This window comes from Nicotiana attenuata, chromosome 9 (assembly GCF_001879085.1).
Source record: "Nicotiana attenuata strain UT chromosome 9, NIATTr2, whole genome shotgun sequence".
In the NCBI taxonomy this organism is placed as follows: domain Eukaryota; kingdom Viridiplantae; phylum Streptophyta; class Magnoliopsida; order Solanales; family Solanaceae; genus Nicotiana; species Nicotiana attenuata.
Window position 1 is genome coordinate 25,270,583 of NC_031997.1, and position 18,596 is coordinate 25,289,178.

Consider the following 18,596-nt stretch of genomic DNA (forward strand, 5'->3'; position numbering starts at 1 on the left):
ATATATATATATATATATATATATATATATATATATATATATATATATATATATATATATATATATATATTTATATATATATCCGTTACGGTATTTATGCATTCAATATATGAATTCCTTTCTTCTCCATTTATATATTTATATATACTGAAATCTTTTCTATATGTTGGAACATTTGAATGCTTAATGATTCATAGAAGAAATAAATGAAACAAGAAGTGCTCGTTTCATCTAAATCTACGATCATGTCTAATGATGTGTGGAAAATACAAATGAAGATTCAAATCAAGTAACCTTTCATGCTTTTTAGGTTAGTCTAACCGACGTGTACAAGAGTAAAGCCGATTCGTTATTGCATAAGAACCCATACAAGTCAAAGGAAACGGGATGTCAGAAAAGGGGGGGGGGGGGAAGGATACTATGGGAATCAAAACAACCAGATCAGTCAGAAGTTGCAAATTCTAGCAAATTAACCTCCGGAGATCCTTAAGAAAATGTATATTAGCCTTTATGTGTCAGTAGAAAATATAATGAATTTCTAGTACACTCATTTTTTCTATGAATATTTTTTTTTCTGGGATTATATTGGCCCGAGATGAGTTTATATGGAGTAACATAGTCAGTGAGGATTCATATAGCCGATTCCAACTTATTTGGGATTGAGGCACAATTGTTGTCGTTGTTATGTATATTAACCTTCATGTTACTTGTTTCCTTTTTTGTCAGGCAGTAACTGTGTTTGGTATGAAGCTGTCCAGTTTAACAATTATGAGGCAGCTAGTTAGGTATGACTCTTATTGGTGTTGTATCTTTTCCATGTTCTCTTCATGCAGTCACTTACATTGATGAATTTGCTATGCTTGAAAAATATATCGTTCTTTCTTTAACAGTGTAAACTCATATTTCTCATGCATGAGATAGTCTATTCAATGCAAGGAGAATTTTGTGTTCCTCCTTGGAACTGGAATTCTTTAATGCTTAAAAGACGGGTATGATATTATAGGAGTATTAGGCCCTTCATACAATGCCAGCAATTATTTGCTCAATGTTTCTATCAGTCTGCACATATCTAGAGTCAGGCTTCAGCGTGCTAGAGTAGTTTTATAAATTTGCTTCCAGATTGCAATGGGTTGGGAAGCTATTCTGTACGGTTCTGTATTTGACATGTACTAAAAGGAGAATTTGTCATTATCTAAATACTAGTCAATCTTATTAGAAACTAAACAAATTATTTTTATGATGGTATACTTTGATGTCGCGGAGATAATTATTTTTTCCTTTTCCAAAAACAATTTCTGTCTGTCTAACAAATGGCAGTTACAGGTGTTTCTTAATCAATAAAATCACAACATGTGCGTCATTTGTCTACCCTAATAGGCTTACATCACACCCTTAAGGGTGCAGCCCTTTCCCGGACTCTGTGTGAACATGGGATGCTCTGTGCACCGGGCTGCCCTTTTATAATATGTGCTTCATTTGTGCAAGAGTTATTTCCGCAAATATTGGCTGCAAATACTTCTGCAAAGCATTCTTTGGTTTTTAAGAATCAACATCTGCACCATTTGTGTCGTTTACCTTACATGTCCTTTGTCCATTTAGTGGGAAAATGAGAGATGGGCGTGTCAACAAACTTGTTGAAGTAAAAGGATTGGAACTCTACTGTAGTACCTTCCAAAGTACTGATGAGGTGATGAGAGACTATGCAGTGGATTCTAATTGTAAGGGCAGAGAATCGGAAGCAAATGATGACAAATATATGTTGGTCCCACTAGATGTATCTTTGTCTCTTTCGGTATGTGAATCTGATACTCAACCTTTTGTTCTGTTGTTAGTTGTCTATTCCTTTTGTGTTTTGAATTAAAACAAAAAAAGAGAGGTCATACTTGGGTCTTTAATAATCACCACTTTCTAAAATGAGTTACTTTATTGCTTTCTTTGTTATATAGGTTAAAATTAAACGGACCACTTGTGAACTTCCCAATAATTGACATCTAATAAGTGGTTCCATGCCTTTCTTTCCAGGCAATAGGTAGCAGCTTTTTGTCCAACATCACTTAACCATCAACTATACCTCAATTCCAATTACTCGGGATTAGCTATATGAATCGCTATATCTATTTAAGGTGCATTTTATTTGTTAACCGCATCCCTAAAATGGCAGTTTTTCATCTCCAAAATGTAACTATGATGTAAGGATGCTTCTGTTTTGATGGATATCTTTTCATCAACTTCTCCTCTTGTATTTGAACTGTTAAATGTGAGCAGTAGAAATCCTTTGAAGCTTTTCTTATTACTGTGCTAAGTCTAAATCGTTCAATAAAAATTGGACTGAAGCATCAACAGCATTCTCAAGTCTCAACTTATTTTCCATCTAAAGTTGAGCCATACTTTTATTTGATATGCTTTATGTGATGTGCAGATGATATATGTTTTATCAACCGGCTACTTATTTGCGGCAAAACTGGATTCAATTCCAATTAAAGAAAATGAAAAAACCTGTAACCAGAGTAAACCCCCCCCCACCCCCCCCCCCCCCTTTTACCCCTACTTAAAAGTAAAACCAATGGTTCAACATGATTTTGTGCTCTATATAGTTATTTAAAAATTTCCTATCTAGTTTTAGTTTTCTTTTCCAGTTAGGAAATCTGCCTTTGACTTAGATCTGTATTAGATTTTGGAAGAGTTAGCCGGCCCTTTTAATGGGCTCATACACACTTATTTATATTACAAGGTCAAATCAATGTGTCGTTCTGTTTGTATACTTTATGCTTCTTTTATTTATGTTTTCTGATGAGCTGTCACCAATTCTGATATAGGTGAACCGTTCGGGAAGGCTTGAGAAAGATGTTCCGCAATACTTCTTAAGTATAGAGTTGAATAATGTGGTTTGTACAAGATATTTCCTATCATTTTAAAGAATTTCATTTGCAATTCTGTATCACAGTAACATAGTTGTTGATCTCCTTTTTCATTGCACATTAGGTTGTTTCTCTGGATGAGATTCAAATACAACAAATCTTGAGCATTTGTGACTATTTGCTGATATGTCAATTGAGAGAGAAGTAAGATGTCACCATTCGCCTCGTGTATTTTTTAGTTAATATCTGTTCGTTGAGGAGCTCAATAATTTTATCTTGAACTATTTCATTTTTACTCTTTGAATTGAGACATTTACTTCGTTTTTGTTATGTTTCCCCTTTCCATTTTTTATGATGAAGAATATTTCATTGATGAAAGAAGGATTGAGAACTAGATGTCAGCCTAGAAAAAGTTTACAATAGTTGCATTGCTTTGCTATTTGTCTATCTTTCACTTTTCTAACTAATATCTTAGATTTCTACAATATTCCTTCCCTTGAGCTTCATCTTTCTCAACGAAAGTTTTGGTTGCAACAACTCAAAGCGGAATCTGAGATTGTTTAAGCCAAAGCACTCGATGTATTTTCATGAATACCTAAGCTGTTAAATCTTGTTTATGGTGCATGAAAGAATCTTTATGCGAATAGAATGGTGTGCTAAGCTGTTGTATTACATTTTCAAACAGCTTATAGGGAAAGCATGTCTGGTTTATTGATATTCTCATCTCCATAATTACACATGATATTGCAATAACAAAAAAGGGATAAAATCCCCAAGACATGTGAGCACACGCTAGAACTGAGCTATACAAAAATATAATTCTCCAGAAAGCTCAATAATACTTGGTATAGAATTTGTGCTCCACAACAAAGAAAAGCAGCATGATGCTTGGCGCAGTATCCCCTCTCTATTAGTATTGAGCAGTGCTAACATGGACCGGAAAAAGGAAAAGTGACGTGCTATCATTTGAAAGTTAAGTGCAACTATTGGGTAAAGCATGCAGCTGCGTATATGTAGTTTGTTTGTTTCGGCTTTTGACGACATTACCACATGTTTTTCCCTCTATTTTTTGAATTTCGTACAGAGACAAATATCTCCACTAAGCTTTACTTCCTCTTATTGATGTGCAAATATCTCCACTAAGCTTTACTTCCTCTTATATATGTGCAAGATATAGGAAGTGATGCTTCTCATAAGAGGTGCTTCTTAGCTTGTCGCGCTCCTTAATGTTCCTTGTATTGCATGGCTTTGTATTGGAATATCAACATGTGATTCTCCCCTAATCACATCCAATCATCAATGAATCCGAAAACCACTTGTATACGGTGGTTTTCCTCCACTGTCACAATGAATACATTACTTTTTTCCAAAAAAGTTTCAAATATCTGCTTCCAAATTCTCCCAGAATGGCCTCTTGACCTCCTGGTCCGATCCTACCTGGGGGCGTACGCGCTAACCACGTTTACAGTAAACCTTCCAACTACAAGCTTAATACTCATCAACCTATCATTTACCCTCCTAACCTCGACCACTAACTCCCCGAGTCCCCTGTCAACTAAAATACCTACCCCGTTCCCCAACGCGTCCTGAGTACCACAATTTATACCTGTCTACATCACGTGCCCTAGTACCTACCCATCTAGTCTCCCGGACACATGCTATGTTGATCTTCCTCTTCTGAAGAATCTTACCTAACTCAATAGACTTCCCGTCAACGTCCCTACGTTCTAGGACCCAACTCTCAGCCTAGAGGCTCCCTTAACCCCCTTCCCCCCCGCCGCCCGCCCCACCCGAGGACATGACCTTGCTCTCACATCGTTCACCACAGTCACTATAGTCTAAGGGGGTATTAAGTAAGCACTACTACTAAAAGCAAAGTGCGACAGCAAAGGAATATAAGCTAAGAGGCTGAAGGCTTAAAAACTCAAATAATTCAAGTAGCAAGTACCGAAAAGCACACAAGTCTACCTAGAGCGATCAATCCAACTACAGGTAACACAATCAAAGGTTGCCGGCGCAGGCAAATAGAACACAAGAGATATATAACGTATCTTGGAGAACACAACAGGGAGCAGGGTACACGCAACTAACAAAGAAGAATAGACAATGAACACGATACACACAAACAGGATACACACTACTAATATCAACTAATATCAAAGAACGAATATGTAGTATAAAGTAATGGAGTAGGAACGTTAGAACCTGGTTTTGTTGTCGAGTTGTGGATTTCTTTTTTATTCTGAAGTTGTAGATAAGTAAAAGATTGATTTCCTATATAGTATGCTATTTTTTTTAAATTTACCCTAGTTTTGGTTCTGATTTTGGGAATCAAATTGTATCTCGTCTCAAATTTTTCCGTCTGTCATGGTCAAAGTACCCAAAATTGTTTAACCAGATCCGGTACGGATCCCATACCCACACCCATACTAGTGTCGTGTCGACATGAGTGCGGCACCTAAATTGCCGTGTCGGAGTAACTTAGCTTTAAACCAAAAGTAAAACAAAAATATACTGTTGAAGACACAATTAAGTAAGAAAATAGAAGTGTGTTCTCTCTAACAGCTTAAGCTTTTAGGTGAGATGGTCACACACTTCAACATGATATTAGAGCAAGCAGAGGTCCTGGGTTCGTGTCTCACCGTCACCCACTATCAAAAGTAATTTTCACGTGCTTGGCTCATAAGCAAGAATCAAGCCCGCACGTGAGGGGGCGTGTTGAAGACACAATTAAGTAAGTAAATAGAAGTGTGCTCTCTCTAACAGCTTAAGCTTTTAGATGAGATGGTCACACACTTCTACATATAAAATTCATCTTGATCCTTCGTTCAGGGTTTGCCAAATCTTCGAAGCACCTTTGAGTTTCTTTCCCCCCAAATTGTCCACCAAATACATTCCGGGACAATATGCCACCACCTTATACTCCATACCTGCACCTGAGCCATTCCAACATGCCATTATCTCATCAGTTCTCCTGGGCATTCTCCAGCTTAGGCCTTTCATGCTCATGAACAACTGCCATAATCTACTAGTAACCTAACAATGTATGAATAGATGACTAATTGCTTCATTGTCATTGCCACACAATAAACATTTTGAACACAGCTGCATCCCTCTCTTTATCAGATTGTCATGGGTCAGGATAGCCTGTTTCACCACTAGCCAGCAAAATACTGTCACCTTGAAAGGTATTTTCATCTTCCATATGTCTTTCCAATGCCGGGGTCCATAGTGTTGATTATAGCTGATTAGAGTCCCATATGCTGATTTCTCTGAAAAAGTTCCTTTGTTTTTCTAACCCACACTAGCTTGTCCTCTTGTTCAGCAGTTCCCCTTAAAATCTGAAGAATTCAGTCACCTGCGCACTTTTCAGTCACTCAGATATCTCTAAAGGTGAGATCGCAGCCCTGTTGACTCCAAATTTCAACTAAAGTTGCATCAGGTTGTTGTACTAAGCTGAAAATATCTGGAAAGATTTCTTTGAGAGGGCCATTCCCAATCCAGTCATCATTCCAAGGAAGTCTTCAAGCCGTTTCCAACTTTAATGCTGATGTTACTTGCAAAATCTTGACAAAGGGTTCTTATTGATTTCCATACACTCATTCCATAAGATTTGGTAACAGATCTTGTGCACCACTGCCCTTCTGTCCTTTTTTTGTCATTTATCACCTTTCTCCACAAAGCTTGGTCTTCAAAGGGAATCTCCATAACCATTACATCAATAGAGTCCTGTTGTGCTTTCTCAGGTTTCTAATTCCCTAGCCCCCTTCCTTCTTACTGCATGTGATAGTCACTTGACTATCTACGGTAGCATCTCTACTCCTTATTACCTTGCCAAATGAAATTCCTCCTCAGTACATCAATTCTCATTGGCATGCCACAAAGAGACATTATATATGTAGCAAGAGCATTCAGCCCACTATTAACCAGGACAATCCCCTACCCCCCCCCCCCCTCTAAAAAAAAAAAAAAGATATAGAATTGCCTTTCCACCTAATCTTTTTACTATTTGAGTAAACATCCATCAGAAAATCGTTTACCCTTTCTAAATTTTTTGATGTTCGGTTTTGTTGTCCTTACATTGTAGGTACGGACGGTTTCGTCCTTGGTGGAGTCCTTTAGGTAAAAAGCTTAAAGGCTGGCAAATAACATGGTGGCAGTATGCACAGCAATCTGTTTTACTGGACGTTCAACAGAGGTTGAGGAGAACTTCTTGGAAGTACCTTGGAGAGAGGCTGTAAGTTGATCATCTCGAGAACTTCTCCCCCAACCAATATGGGAAAATCATTAGGAGGTCTTTCTTTGTTGTTTTGTTCATTGGATATCAGTCTAGTACAGTCAACTATTTGGCATTTCAATTCTTCATACTCGTATAAGTTTCATGTTCATTTGCACTTCGTCAATGTTGAAATTCAAATTCTCACCCTACTGATTATTAAAAAAGAAAACTTATTTACCAGCTGATGGAATTTTGAAGATATTTGATACCTTGGCCCGTCTTTTCGTCTTGGCATACCATGTGCTACCCGTGTTGGGTGGACTAGGGTATATTATCTATTTTCCAAGTGACATACACTATCCAGAAATTAAATATGCTAATGTATGACAGAAAAGCCACATCCAATGATACACCCTCGTCTGTGAGAATGATGTAGCATTCTAAGAGTTCTCTTGTTATTTAGCAGTAACGATTCTACCTAGTGGTTAATCCTTTAGGCAATTCCCTAAACTTTGATATTCATCCCTGTTCCATTTTTCCTTTCTATTTGTGGTTCTATGGTTGGGGGGAAATGAGATAGAATCATAGTATATCGTGTCTTTACCCATATCTAGTATTTGAGCCCTTTTTATCCCCATTCTCCTTGTTGTTGTTATGTGTTATCCACTATTTTATTTGTGTAATATTCATCAGTGCTTTCTATGGACAAAAGAATATGTTTTAGAAATTCTTGATACCTGTTGAGTCCTAAATCGGCTCAAGATGGGTAACTTGGACTCCTTATATGATTTTGGGCAATCCTCAACTCATGAGTTAGCTTTTGAGGTTGACTTAAGCCTAATGTCCATCATCATGGTATCAGAGGCAGACCCATCTTATTATTTACCTGATGTTGGTCTCCCGTCTTATATTATCCACGCTCCAAATGTCCAGTCCTAGGCATGCAGGAGGGAAGAGGGGGGGGGGGTGTGTGTGTGTTAAGTCCCACATAGGCTCAAGACGGTTAACTTGGACTCCTTATATGGTCTTGGGCAAACAAGACCTCATGGGCTAGTTTTTGGGGTTGAGTTAGGTCCAATGTCTATTCATCAATACGTTGTAGGTTCGTTTTTTTCGGAAGTCTAGCTATGTGATCCCTGAGGATGCATATACCGCTACTAGTATGTTTTTCGAATTATTGTAGTCTGATCCCTAAGAATGCATATACTATGACTACGATGACTATGACTTTTTTTTTTGGGGGGGGGGGGGGGTTATAGCAAGATGTTTGATTTCTTTCTCTGCATATGAGTGTGGAGCATGGCCAACGAGAGGAGGGGGTGGGGAGGGTACTGGGATTATGAAGGCACGTTTACTCCTTTTCCCTTTTCCTCACCCTTTAGAAGTGGATTATGGTTTGGTAGACTAACAACCCATTGCGATTTACTGCAAAATTGCTGCCAATCTTTGGTAGTTATTTCACTCCTTAACAACATCGGCCATTAAGGGATAGGAAGGTCTCTTTATGTGGGAAATTCTCCTCCATGAGCGAGCTTTTAGGGTTGAGTTAGGCCCAAGGTCCATTTCTTTATTCTCATCCATGAACAAGCTTTTAGGGTTGAGTTAGGCCCAAGGTCCATTTCTTTATCATGTACATACTCAGTATTCTCTTGGTGCGCTTTATCTTGTGAAAGGATAAGAAAAGAGGGCACTTCTTTTTTCCAGTCCGGGAAGTGATGTAGTGCAGAGGGAGGAAAAAGTTACTGTTGAATGTGTTACTGTTTATGCTGCACTCTGATCTTTAGCTACTTTCTTTTACTTGGTAATTTTAGAGTCTTATTGCTGTTATCTGATTAGTTTCTTAGTTCTTAGGGTTTGTTTCTTAGTTGTTTTGACTTCCCTTATTTTGTTTTAATAAGCTTTTTATTGAGAAAATTGGGGATCTTACCTTGTTTAGGGCTATAGCTCTAGATTCTTCTCTTATGGATACAATTAAGGGGCATGCAACCTTTATTATTGAAGATATTTTGCTTTTAGGCTTTCATGTTTTTTTTCCTCAATAAGCATTAGGTTAGCTTAAGAGGATTTTCCATGATTTCCCTTTAAAGAGCTAGTTGCTTTGAAGTGATTTGGAGTAAAACTGCTTCCTGCCACGCTTTTGCTTCATCGATATAGCAGTCCTATTTACTAATGTAGTGTGCCGACTATAAAAAAAATGGATTGGCCTTAACTCAACCCAAATGTTAGATCATGAAATGAGAATTGTCTTAAATCATACAAGAAGACAACAACTCATTCCCTTACTAACGTGGGATAATCGACACCAATTATTCATAAATGATGAGACATTTGACTTTTCCCTTTTAACCATATGTTAAAGTTTGATGCAATTTTGGAAGTAATTGTACTTAATTTGTCATGCTAGAAATTGCCGCCGGAAGTATGTGAACTTGTACAAGATAAAACTGAAATGCCTTCAACAAGATCAGGTTAGTGACTTCCAATCTAGTTGCCTATCCGTTTCTTTTTTGTTTTTTCTCTTTTGATATACCCGTGTTATGCTAATTCCTTTAATGTTTAAAATTCTCCCATTAAAGGGGATATTCATTACGAGAGAGATTAAGAAATCAAGAGAATTCTATGAGTGAAAAGAGTTGAAGAACAAGGAATATCTCATATACTCCCATGGAAATGTGCCCAAAGAATTGTGTCTGATTGCTTGTGGTGTTTGTATCCCACATATTCCATGTTCTGCTTTTTCAGCCTTTTCTGAATGCATTGCTCTTCTTCATCACGATAAAAACTGGCATTGTTTTCCCTGCAATTATAGACCAACACCTGACATAAGTATCTCATTCTTCTACTATTCAGGATTAACATGAGCTTAGCTGTGAACCTTGTGTCCCATAATGAAAAGAATAATACAACAATACTTAAGAATGTCTGGGAAAAGGATACTGGAGAAATTTTTCAAGATGGGAAATGTATCTTAACTCTCTCATGGCGACGAGGAAACGGTTAGCATGGACCCAGAAAGCTCTCCTGGATCCTCCATACTGAGTAGGCGTTTGGCCATAAGTTTTGGAAGTTTTTTTTTTTTCATTTTTTTTTCAAATATGTGTTTGTTTATAGAATTAATCTAGTTTTTCGGAGATTTTGAAAACCAAAACTTCAAATCCCTAATACAGGTTAAGACATCTTTTGGGCCAAATCATGACAATTTGGGACTTTTTAGCTGAACAAACAAAAAAAGGACTTTTTAACATGTCAAAACTTTTCCCAAAATTCATGTCCAAACACATTTTCAATTTCAAATCAAACTTCACCCAAATCAGTTTTTTCATAAAATATTTGGGAATCTATGTCCAAAAGGGTCCTAAGTAAATTAGCCTGTAGTTGAATTTGGAAGGCGAGAAAAAAGTCAACTAGGATTTCTTACTCTTCTGTTATGTTTCCACAACCATTTGATAGAACTGTTGTTACTCACCTTGATATCCAAACAATTGTGACTGGGTTTCATTTCTTGTCCCACTAAACTAGTGTTTCAATCATCGTCTTCTCGAGAATAACATATCAGTATTATTATGATGTTTGACCGTGGATCTAATTCAACCCGAAAAGTTAGCTAATGAGGTAAGGATTGTCCAAAACCGTATAAGGAGATAATAATCCATTCCTTAACTAATTTGTGATACTCGAACACACCTCCGCACACCCAGGGTTAGACATCTTGAGGTGGACAATGTAACATAGGGGTCTAATATTAGGTAAACCAAGAATATGAATGTGTGTGCTCTAATATTACATTACGTAAATGCAAATTGTGCCTAAGTCAACTCCAAAAATTAGTTCAGAAGGTGAGAACTGTCCAATACCATATAATTAGACAACAAGAGCAGGTTGATCCACCATAGTCGCTGATACAAAAGTAAATTTTTCCCAAATATTTTCTCTTCCTTCTCTCTAGATTTTCTCTCACTATGACCCACCCCAATGACCCACCACCTCAGGCCCCACTAAATCTACCAAAGCCCACACTTAGAGAAAAAGCAACCTCTAACGTAAAATCATTTGCCACATCGATATGTAGCCTAAACCCACCTACCACCACCACCAAATTTCTTCTGACCACCAAATCTAGCAACCCCAAATCCGCGAAGGAAGTGGAGAAATCCACTGATTCTCAGGTAGAGGAACATCTGGATAACAATAAAAACAACGATGATTCTGAAACACCTGAACAAGAGCCTTCTGAGCAATCGAAGATGGAAGATGAAGTTTCAGATTCTCAAGCAGCAAAGACTAACCACAATAGTAGGAGTTCAGTTCAGAATTTCCTAAAGGTATCATCAAACTTGGATAAGATTAATCACAATAAGAAGGCAAATGCATCAGAGGCTCCAAATGGGAATGAACAGATGGGTGCTAATCCGACGAAGCCAGCTTCAAATCAACGATAGAGTGCAATACCTATGAATCCACATGGTGCTAGGATTAGAATACCTACCACAACTATGAATAGACAAAACAATCCGGGTTCTTCCAAACCATCTTTTGTGGCTGGCAATTGGGAATTCAGGTAAAACCCCAGTTTCAATCAAACATGGTATGCATCTTGGAAAAGCGGCTGTCTTTTTCACTGCTGAGGATTATTTTGTGAATCTTGCTCAAGATTGTAAATTTACCATTATTGGGAAGCTCTATAGGGGGAAACCAACGATGGATCACATAAGGAGAGAGTTTGTTAGTCAATTTAAGCTTAGGGGAACTGTTAAAATTGCATACTTTGATCATCAACATGTGTATCTGGATTTTGATAATGAAGTTGATTTTAATCATGTGGGAACTCGATCATTTGTGAATATTGGAATAGCTCCAATGAAAATCATGAAATGGACCCCAGATTTTAGGCTAGAAGTGGAAACCTCTATTGTTCCAGTTTGGATCTTAATACTTCAGCTGCCATGGCATCTATTCAGATGGGACGTTGTTTCTAGAATGATCAGTGCAATTGGGACTGCTGTAGCTCCTGATATGGCCACATATTCCAAGTCTAGAGGAAGTGGCTAAGATCAAAGTTGAAATTGACTTGCTAAAACCAAAGTTAGATGAGTTATGGCTTGGGTTCAACACTTTAGATGGCAAGGAAGGTAGGGTATGGCTGAAGATTGAATATGAGGGTGCCCCTAGCTATTGTCAATATTGTTTCATGCAGGGCCATTTGGAAAGTCAGTGTAGAAATAAAATAAGGGATGAGAGGAACAAAGCTCAAGTAGAAGAAAAGCAGGTCAGTGCCAATGTCACAGAGATGGAGGATGATTTTCAGAGTGTAAGCAGAAGAAGGAAAACAAGAGATAATCCAACAAAAGCAATACCAGAACAATCACATGAAGGAACCACTAGCTAATCACATGTCACACAAACTAATAAACACAATAGCAGGAAGAGTAATGGGGTAGTTTTCTAGGAACCAAGCATCACACATTCAGAAGAGAGTATAGTAGAAGTTCCAAGCAAGGGTAAAGGAGTTGATAAAATTCCAGAGGAGGTGCATGAGACATTCAGGGGTAGGACCTTGTGGGAAATCTGGAGAAGATATCCACAAAGAATCCAAATAAGCAGAGAAAACGGCAAGAACCACAAGTGTCGAATGTACAAAATGAGGAAGTAGAGGCAAATACAAATATTTCTAGACAGACATACTGGGCAACAAAATGGAAGAGATGAGGATGGGGAAAGAAGATCAGGAGGCAGAGAAGTCAATGAACACTAGGGAAAAGCAGGCTACATTGGAGGAAATAGTTCCTGAGTCACCTGAAATGACTCTTGGAATTAGCAAGGCACATGAAAGGTAGAAACAATTGGGCCTGATGCTGGGCGCAGACGACGATGATAAGTCGGGAGTGGTGGAGCTGTAGAAGGTTGAACAGGACTAGGTGGTGGCACTGGAGCTGTAGGCGGTGGACCTGCAGCGGGAGTTGTAGGTGGTGGAGCTGTAACTGGAGCTACAGAGGAAAATGAATGGGAGACGGTGACTGAATCTCCAAAAGTTGGAACTGGTAGCGCCTCAGAAATATCTAAGTGATTACCTAGACCTGTTAAGTATGATTGAGTTTCAAAGAAGGTAACATCAACATACATAAAGTACCGTTGGAGGTCAGGAGAATAGCATCGATATCCCTTTTGTGTTCTCGAGTAACCAAGAAATACGAACTGAAGAGCATGAAGAGCTAATTTATCTTTTCTTGGAGTAAGGTTATGAACAAAACACGTGCTCCCACAGGCTACAGACACGGGGTGGAATAGAGAATAAAGGTAAGTGGGGAAACATGATAGAGAATGGAACTTGATTTTGGATAGCTGAAGATGGCAAACGATTAATAAGATAGCAAGATTTAAGAACTGCATTCCCCCAAAAACGCAACGGAATATGTGATTGTGTGAGTAGGGTCCGAGCAGTTTCAATAAGATGTCTATTCTTTCTTTCAGCTACCCCATTTTGTTGGGATGTGTACGGACAAGGTGTTTGATGAATAATCCCATTAGAGTTCATAAACTGCTAATGGAGAAGACAAATACTCCAGGGAATTATCACTACGAAATGTGCGGATAGAAACCCCCAATTGATTTTGAATTTCAGCGTGGAAGGTCTAGAAAATAGAAAATAACTCAGATCGATTTTTGCACTTGGAATAATCATCAATGAAACTGACAAAGTAAGGGAGTCCCAAGGTAGAACTGACCCGACTAGGACCCCAAACATCTGAATGGAGTAAAGTAAAAGGTAACTCTGCTCGATTATCAAAACGCCGAGGGAAATGGGAGCGGGTATGCTTACCGACTGACATGACTCACACTCTAGAGGGGATAAGTGAGATAAGACAGGTACCATTTTCTGAAGTTTTGATAAACTGGATGTCCCAACCGTTTATGTAATAAATTTGGTTAATCAGTAATAGGACAAGTTGTTGAAGGAAGACAAGATGTGAGTCCATGTGATCTTGCAAAGATAAGGTAATAAAGTCCATCTAATTCACGCCCGGTACCAATGATCTGCCCAGTATTGTGTTCCTTTATAAAAACAAGGTCATCAAGAAATAAAACAGAGCATTTAAGTGAATTGGCTAAGCGAGTAACGGCTATGAGATTAAAAGGACTACCCGGAACAAAAAGAACTGAATCTAAAGGTAAGGAAGGAAGTGGACTTGCTTGACCTATTCCAGTTGCCATGGTTTGAGACTTATTGGCCATTGTGACTGTTGGGAGAGATTGAGAATATGAAATAGTAGTGAAAAGAGATTTGTTACCAGAAATATGATCAGAGGCACTTGAATCAATGACCCAAGACTCAGAGGTTGAAGATCGGGAGACACAAATAACACTACTATCTGTTTGAACAACGGAAGTTATCCCTGAAGATGTTTGTTTACATGCTTTGTACTAAAGGAACTCAATATAATCCGGTAGAGAGGATCCCATTTTTCTACAACCAATTTCTCAAATTCTTGATAAAAAGTTGTATCGTTAACCTTGGAATGCCAAATCAGAACACCCTTTTTTTTTAGTAAACACTGTTCATTCGCCGGAAAATAAAAAAAAGGTTGTCGGAATCTGATGAAACTTGAATGGAAAGACTCGGAATAACCTCCTGAGTAATCTGTCCAAAAGAAGCTTCGTCGAAAAAATCACGGTAGCTGCCGAAAAGTCAGTGTAGTCGCCGGAAATCTCAAAGTGATCGGAATAGAAAGAAAAAGGTATGGGTAGGCTCGGAATTACTAGGAGAGCAGACTGTTCAACAGAAAGTTTTTCAAAATCTGACCAGAACAGGGCACACTCGCCGGCGCTTGTGACAGACGCGCCGCCGGAAGCAGATCTCCGACATGCGCATGGGGGCGCGTGGATGAGTATTTTCTGGGGTTTTGTCGGATCTCGGATCTCTCTTGGGAACCTTATGGTGGTGTTGGATTTTGCACAACACTGATAAATAGTTACTTTGACGCAATCAGTCACTTAGGTCACCGGACAATTGCATGGTGACTGAGATCTTTCTTCCCGGATATCGCTGGAATGACGCACATCGATCTTTTCTCACCCATGCTCTGATACCATGTGAGAATGCACGGGAGAAAAATCTATTATTATTATTATTCTATGTTACAATGAGCCATATTTATATGTATACATAACACATAACCTACTCCTATGACATAAGACACTAGAACTAATTATATATATTCACATAACTATTCTAACAAACATGAAAGCATGATTATTTACAATGAATGCTCAATAATCCACACTGATTGGTATATCAAAAGTGTCCAAGAATGTAACAAGAATAGGAATATTCACTAATTTTCGCTCTTTCCTATGCTCTTCCATTTCTTTCTTTCTTTCCACATAGATCACATGAGCGCCAGTGGAACTGCCTTCATAGTCTCCTTTTCATCCTAAAATATTGCCCGAAAGCATTTTGGTAACATTTTCCAATTACCTACCATACTCTTCTTTTCCTCCTAAAATATTATTCGAAAAACATTGGGTAACAACTTGCGGCATCTCCCATTTAATCCCAAACATTTTGCAATACTGCAGTAGTGATTGACAATCTGTCTTGCTCTTTTGCACATAAAGCACCAACTTATGCATATTATTCCTGTTTTTCTCGGATTTTCGGCAGTTAAAGAATGGCACTTTGTTTGGTGCTCTGAGTACTTAAACCATGTCGTGTGAAAATTTCTTTAGAAGTCGACTATTGCTCAATTGCCTACTTTTAGTTTTGCGTTTTATAGAGCTCATCCCACCATTCACTACTCCTCTATAAAGCCACTCCTTTGTCACCATCCCTTTTGATCTGAAATTGTGGAGGAAAAACTCTTCTTAGATCATGCATCTTTGGCCTCCCTTGAGAAAACTTCACAACAAGAGCATGCTGCAAATTTTCTTCCTGAATGTAGGCATCCAAATCTACGTATTCAAGCATGATAGTTGGTTCTCCATGAACGAAAGCCACAGGTTATTAAGTTCAACGGTGCGCAAGCAGCAGTAGATTATGTTTGCTCGAGTAAAGAAGCATATGTAGGTTGTTATTTTAGTGATTTTTCTCCTACTGGAGGCTGGTGATCAACCATGGGCGCCATTCTCCTTAAAATAGTTATTGGCATTGCCAGAGAGGAGAGAGCGTTTAGGTTTAGGATCTTTTTCCTGTTTCTTTATAACCAAGAATTCACTGTTTTCAGTTTTGAAACTTATACTGGGTCCATCCTTCTTCCTTCCTCTATTTAAATACAAGACTTGGTTGAGAGCAAGATTCGAACTCGTGATGTGCGTATACCACACATTTCGCGCCATTGAACCAGAACCCTAGGGCAACCTCATATCCTTTTATTTGTGAATTAAAAGTACTATCTCAGAAGTTACCATCTCTGAAAATGATAACACTAAAAAAATGGTCGTTGTGATTGATTAACAACTTCATCTTTGACGTGTTTTTCTAAACTTAGGTCAACATCTGTAATCCTCAAAAGTTCTTTGGCTAAAAAGAGGCTCATAAACCCATAAGTGTACGAGTATCCTGATTAAATTCACCACCGAACACTAAATCCTCTTTAGACCGATATGCAAGTAGTCAAGTACCGTAGGACTAGTGACCGAGTATTAGGGAAAGATCTCCCTTCCATTTATTCACCTTAGTCAATATTCGATCAACTTTTACATTGATGAAAATCCGATGATCAATAGAGTTTCTTCTGATCAGGTCAACCTTTATGCAGACAACTTAGCTTCCATCGAGCTCATCCAACAATCAAAGGCATGTAACTGGAAAATGAATTCTTCTCTCAGTCCCCTCCTTTCAAATAAAAAAGAGCACTTCTTTGCCAACACATGTCTGGTGACATTCGTCTTGAGAGATAAAGACCAAGCAGCTACCTCCCTATACGGTCTTGTTGACCTCCCTATATGATCTTGTTGAATCCATACAATAAAAATACGATATTTTGATTGGACATATTTCACTTTGAATATAAGCTGTCATTTCCAGTAAACGGATCATGTTGGAAATGGTGGTCTGTCGTTAGATCCTTTTTATTACTTGCTCTTAGTTGATAGAAGCTAGAGACGTGGGAAGCATCTCTATCTAGAATCTAGCCATTGCTATCTTGTCCATGAATTAGAAATTTAAAATTGCATATTTACATCTAAATCAATATAAAAATGGTTTTTTAACTTGATTATATGGTATTACTTCGCATACTTGAGCTAATTATAGTTTTGCCTTTCCAAAAAATTTCCATATAAATGCTGTTTTACATTGCATCATTTCTTTTAATCTTTCATCTTTTACACCGTCTTTACTAAAATGAATGTTAATGTTATGTACAATTGGAACTTGCACGGTGAGCAAGTTTTGCGAAAAATCGCTTCTTCTTTGGTTCTGAATGAACTTGGAGAATTACGCTTCTACGGTGAAACCATGGATTTTGAGTTTACACTCTTTTCCTTTGAAAACAAGGCAAGAGAGTAAGATCATTTGAACCTACTTTTATAAACCTCTTGAAGAAATCTGTTACAGCAGGTGTGAAGACAACCGGTCTAGGCTGAATACCTAATGATTTTTCAATTTTGGCACAAAGTTTTAGGGGCAGACAAAGTAAACCTGAGAATAGTCTTTTCTTTTTCCCGCAGTTGTCTCTTCTGGTGCCAGTTCATGGTTATAGACTGTTTTGGAAATGCTGAACACATTCCACAGTTTCATTGAACTTGAATTTTGATCACTGTTCGTCTTTACTTTGTATCTCAGGTGATTGATGTGGATGTTCTTCATATGCTTGAGGAAATAGAGAAAAAATCTGAAGTAGATGACATCCTAAATTACAGGTCTGTTGCTGAACGTGAGTTACAGGTGTGTATGCAGTTGAAAGAACTAGTCATTATTGCCAAAACTGTGTTGCATTGCAATTCCTTCCACAATTAAAAGAATAAAATATGATTATAGTTAATTGGTGCATAAATGCTTCACTGGAGATGTTGATCATTGAATGTATGCATGGTATGAACAGAAAACAACCAAGTCATAATTTTTTTTTTTTGAAATGTGACAGAATCAACCTTCACACTTTAATGTTCTTTTTCTTTTTTCTTTTTCTTTTTTTTTTTGGGGGGGGGGGGGGGGGTCTGAAATAATATAGGTTCATCATGTTTTTGCTTCTGGCACTTCCTACCCCCCCCCCCCCCCCCTCTTTGGTGTCCTGCAATCTATCTATTAGTAGTACACTTTTTTCTTCTGGGGTTTCGTTTGGAGTGGGGGTAGGGGGCGGGGGAGGTCTGCAGCTTTTTTTTGTCAATTCTTTTGCCTTTCTATTCTTTTTCGTGAAATAATAACTCCCGTATATACACACATGCGCATACACACATACATATATAGAAAGTTTTGTTGCTGGGCTACACTGTTTTCTTTATATGGCATTAGAATTAACCGAGTCACTTTGATATCCTACTTTATCTTTTCTTTTCTTTTCTTATTTTTTTTTTTTGGGGGG

The 18,596-nt window shown here is 38.1% G+C and overlaps 1 protein-coding gene across 2 annotated transcripts in view; it reads left to right on the forward strand.

Annotated features, from left to right (window-relative positions):
* Nucleotides 1-18,596, forward strand: part of LOC109232177 — an 82,399-nt gene that overhangs the window by 22,362 nt on the left and 41,441 nt on the right. For both annotated transcript variants that reach the window (XM_019397855.1, XM_019397856.1), the window contains exons 7-13: nucleotides 727-785; nucleotides 1,600-1,792; nucleotides 2,817-2,885; nucleotides 2,983-3,062; nucleotides 6,946-7,095; nucleotides 9,482-9,545; nucleotides 17,858-17,959. In XM_019397855.1, the coding sequence (XP_019253400.1) occupies nucleotides 727-785; nucleotides 1,600-1,792; nucleotides 2,817-2,885; nucleotides 2,983-3,062; nucleotides 6,946-7,095; nucleotides 9,482-9,545; nucleotides 17,858-17,959 (717 nt within the window). The remainder of the gene's footprint in view (nucleotides 1-726; nucleotides 786-1,599; nucleotides 1,793-2,816; nucleotides 2,886-2,982; nucleotides 3,063-6,945; nucleotides 7,096-9,481; nucleotides 9,546-17,857; nucleotides 17,960-18,596) is intronic.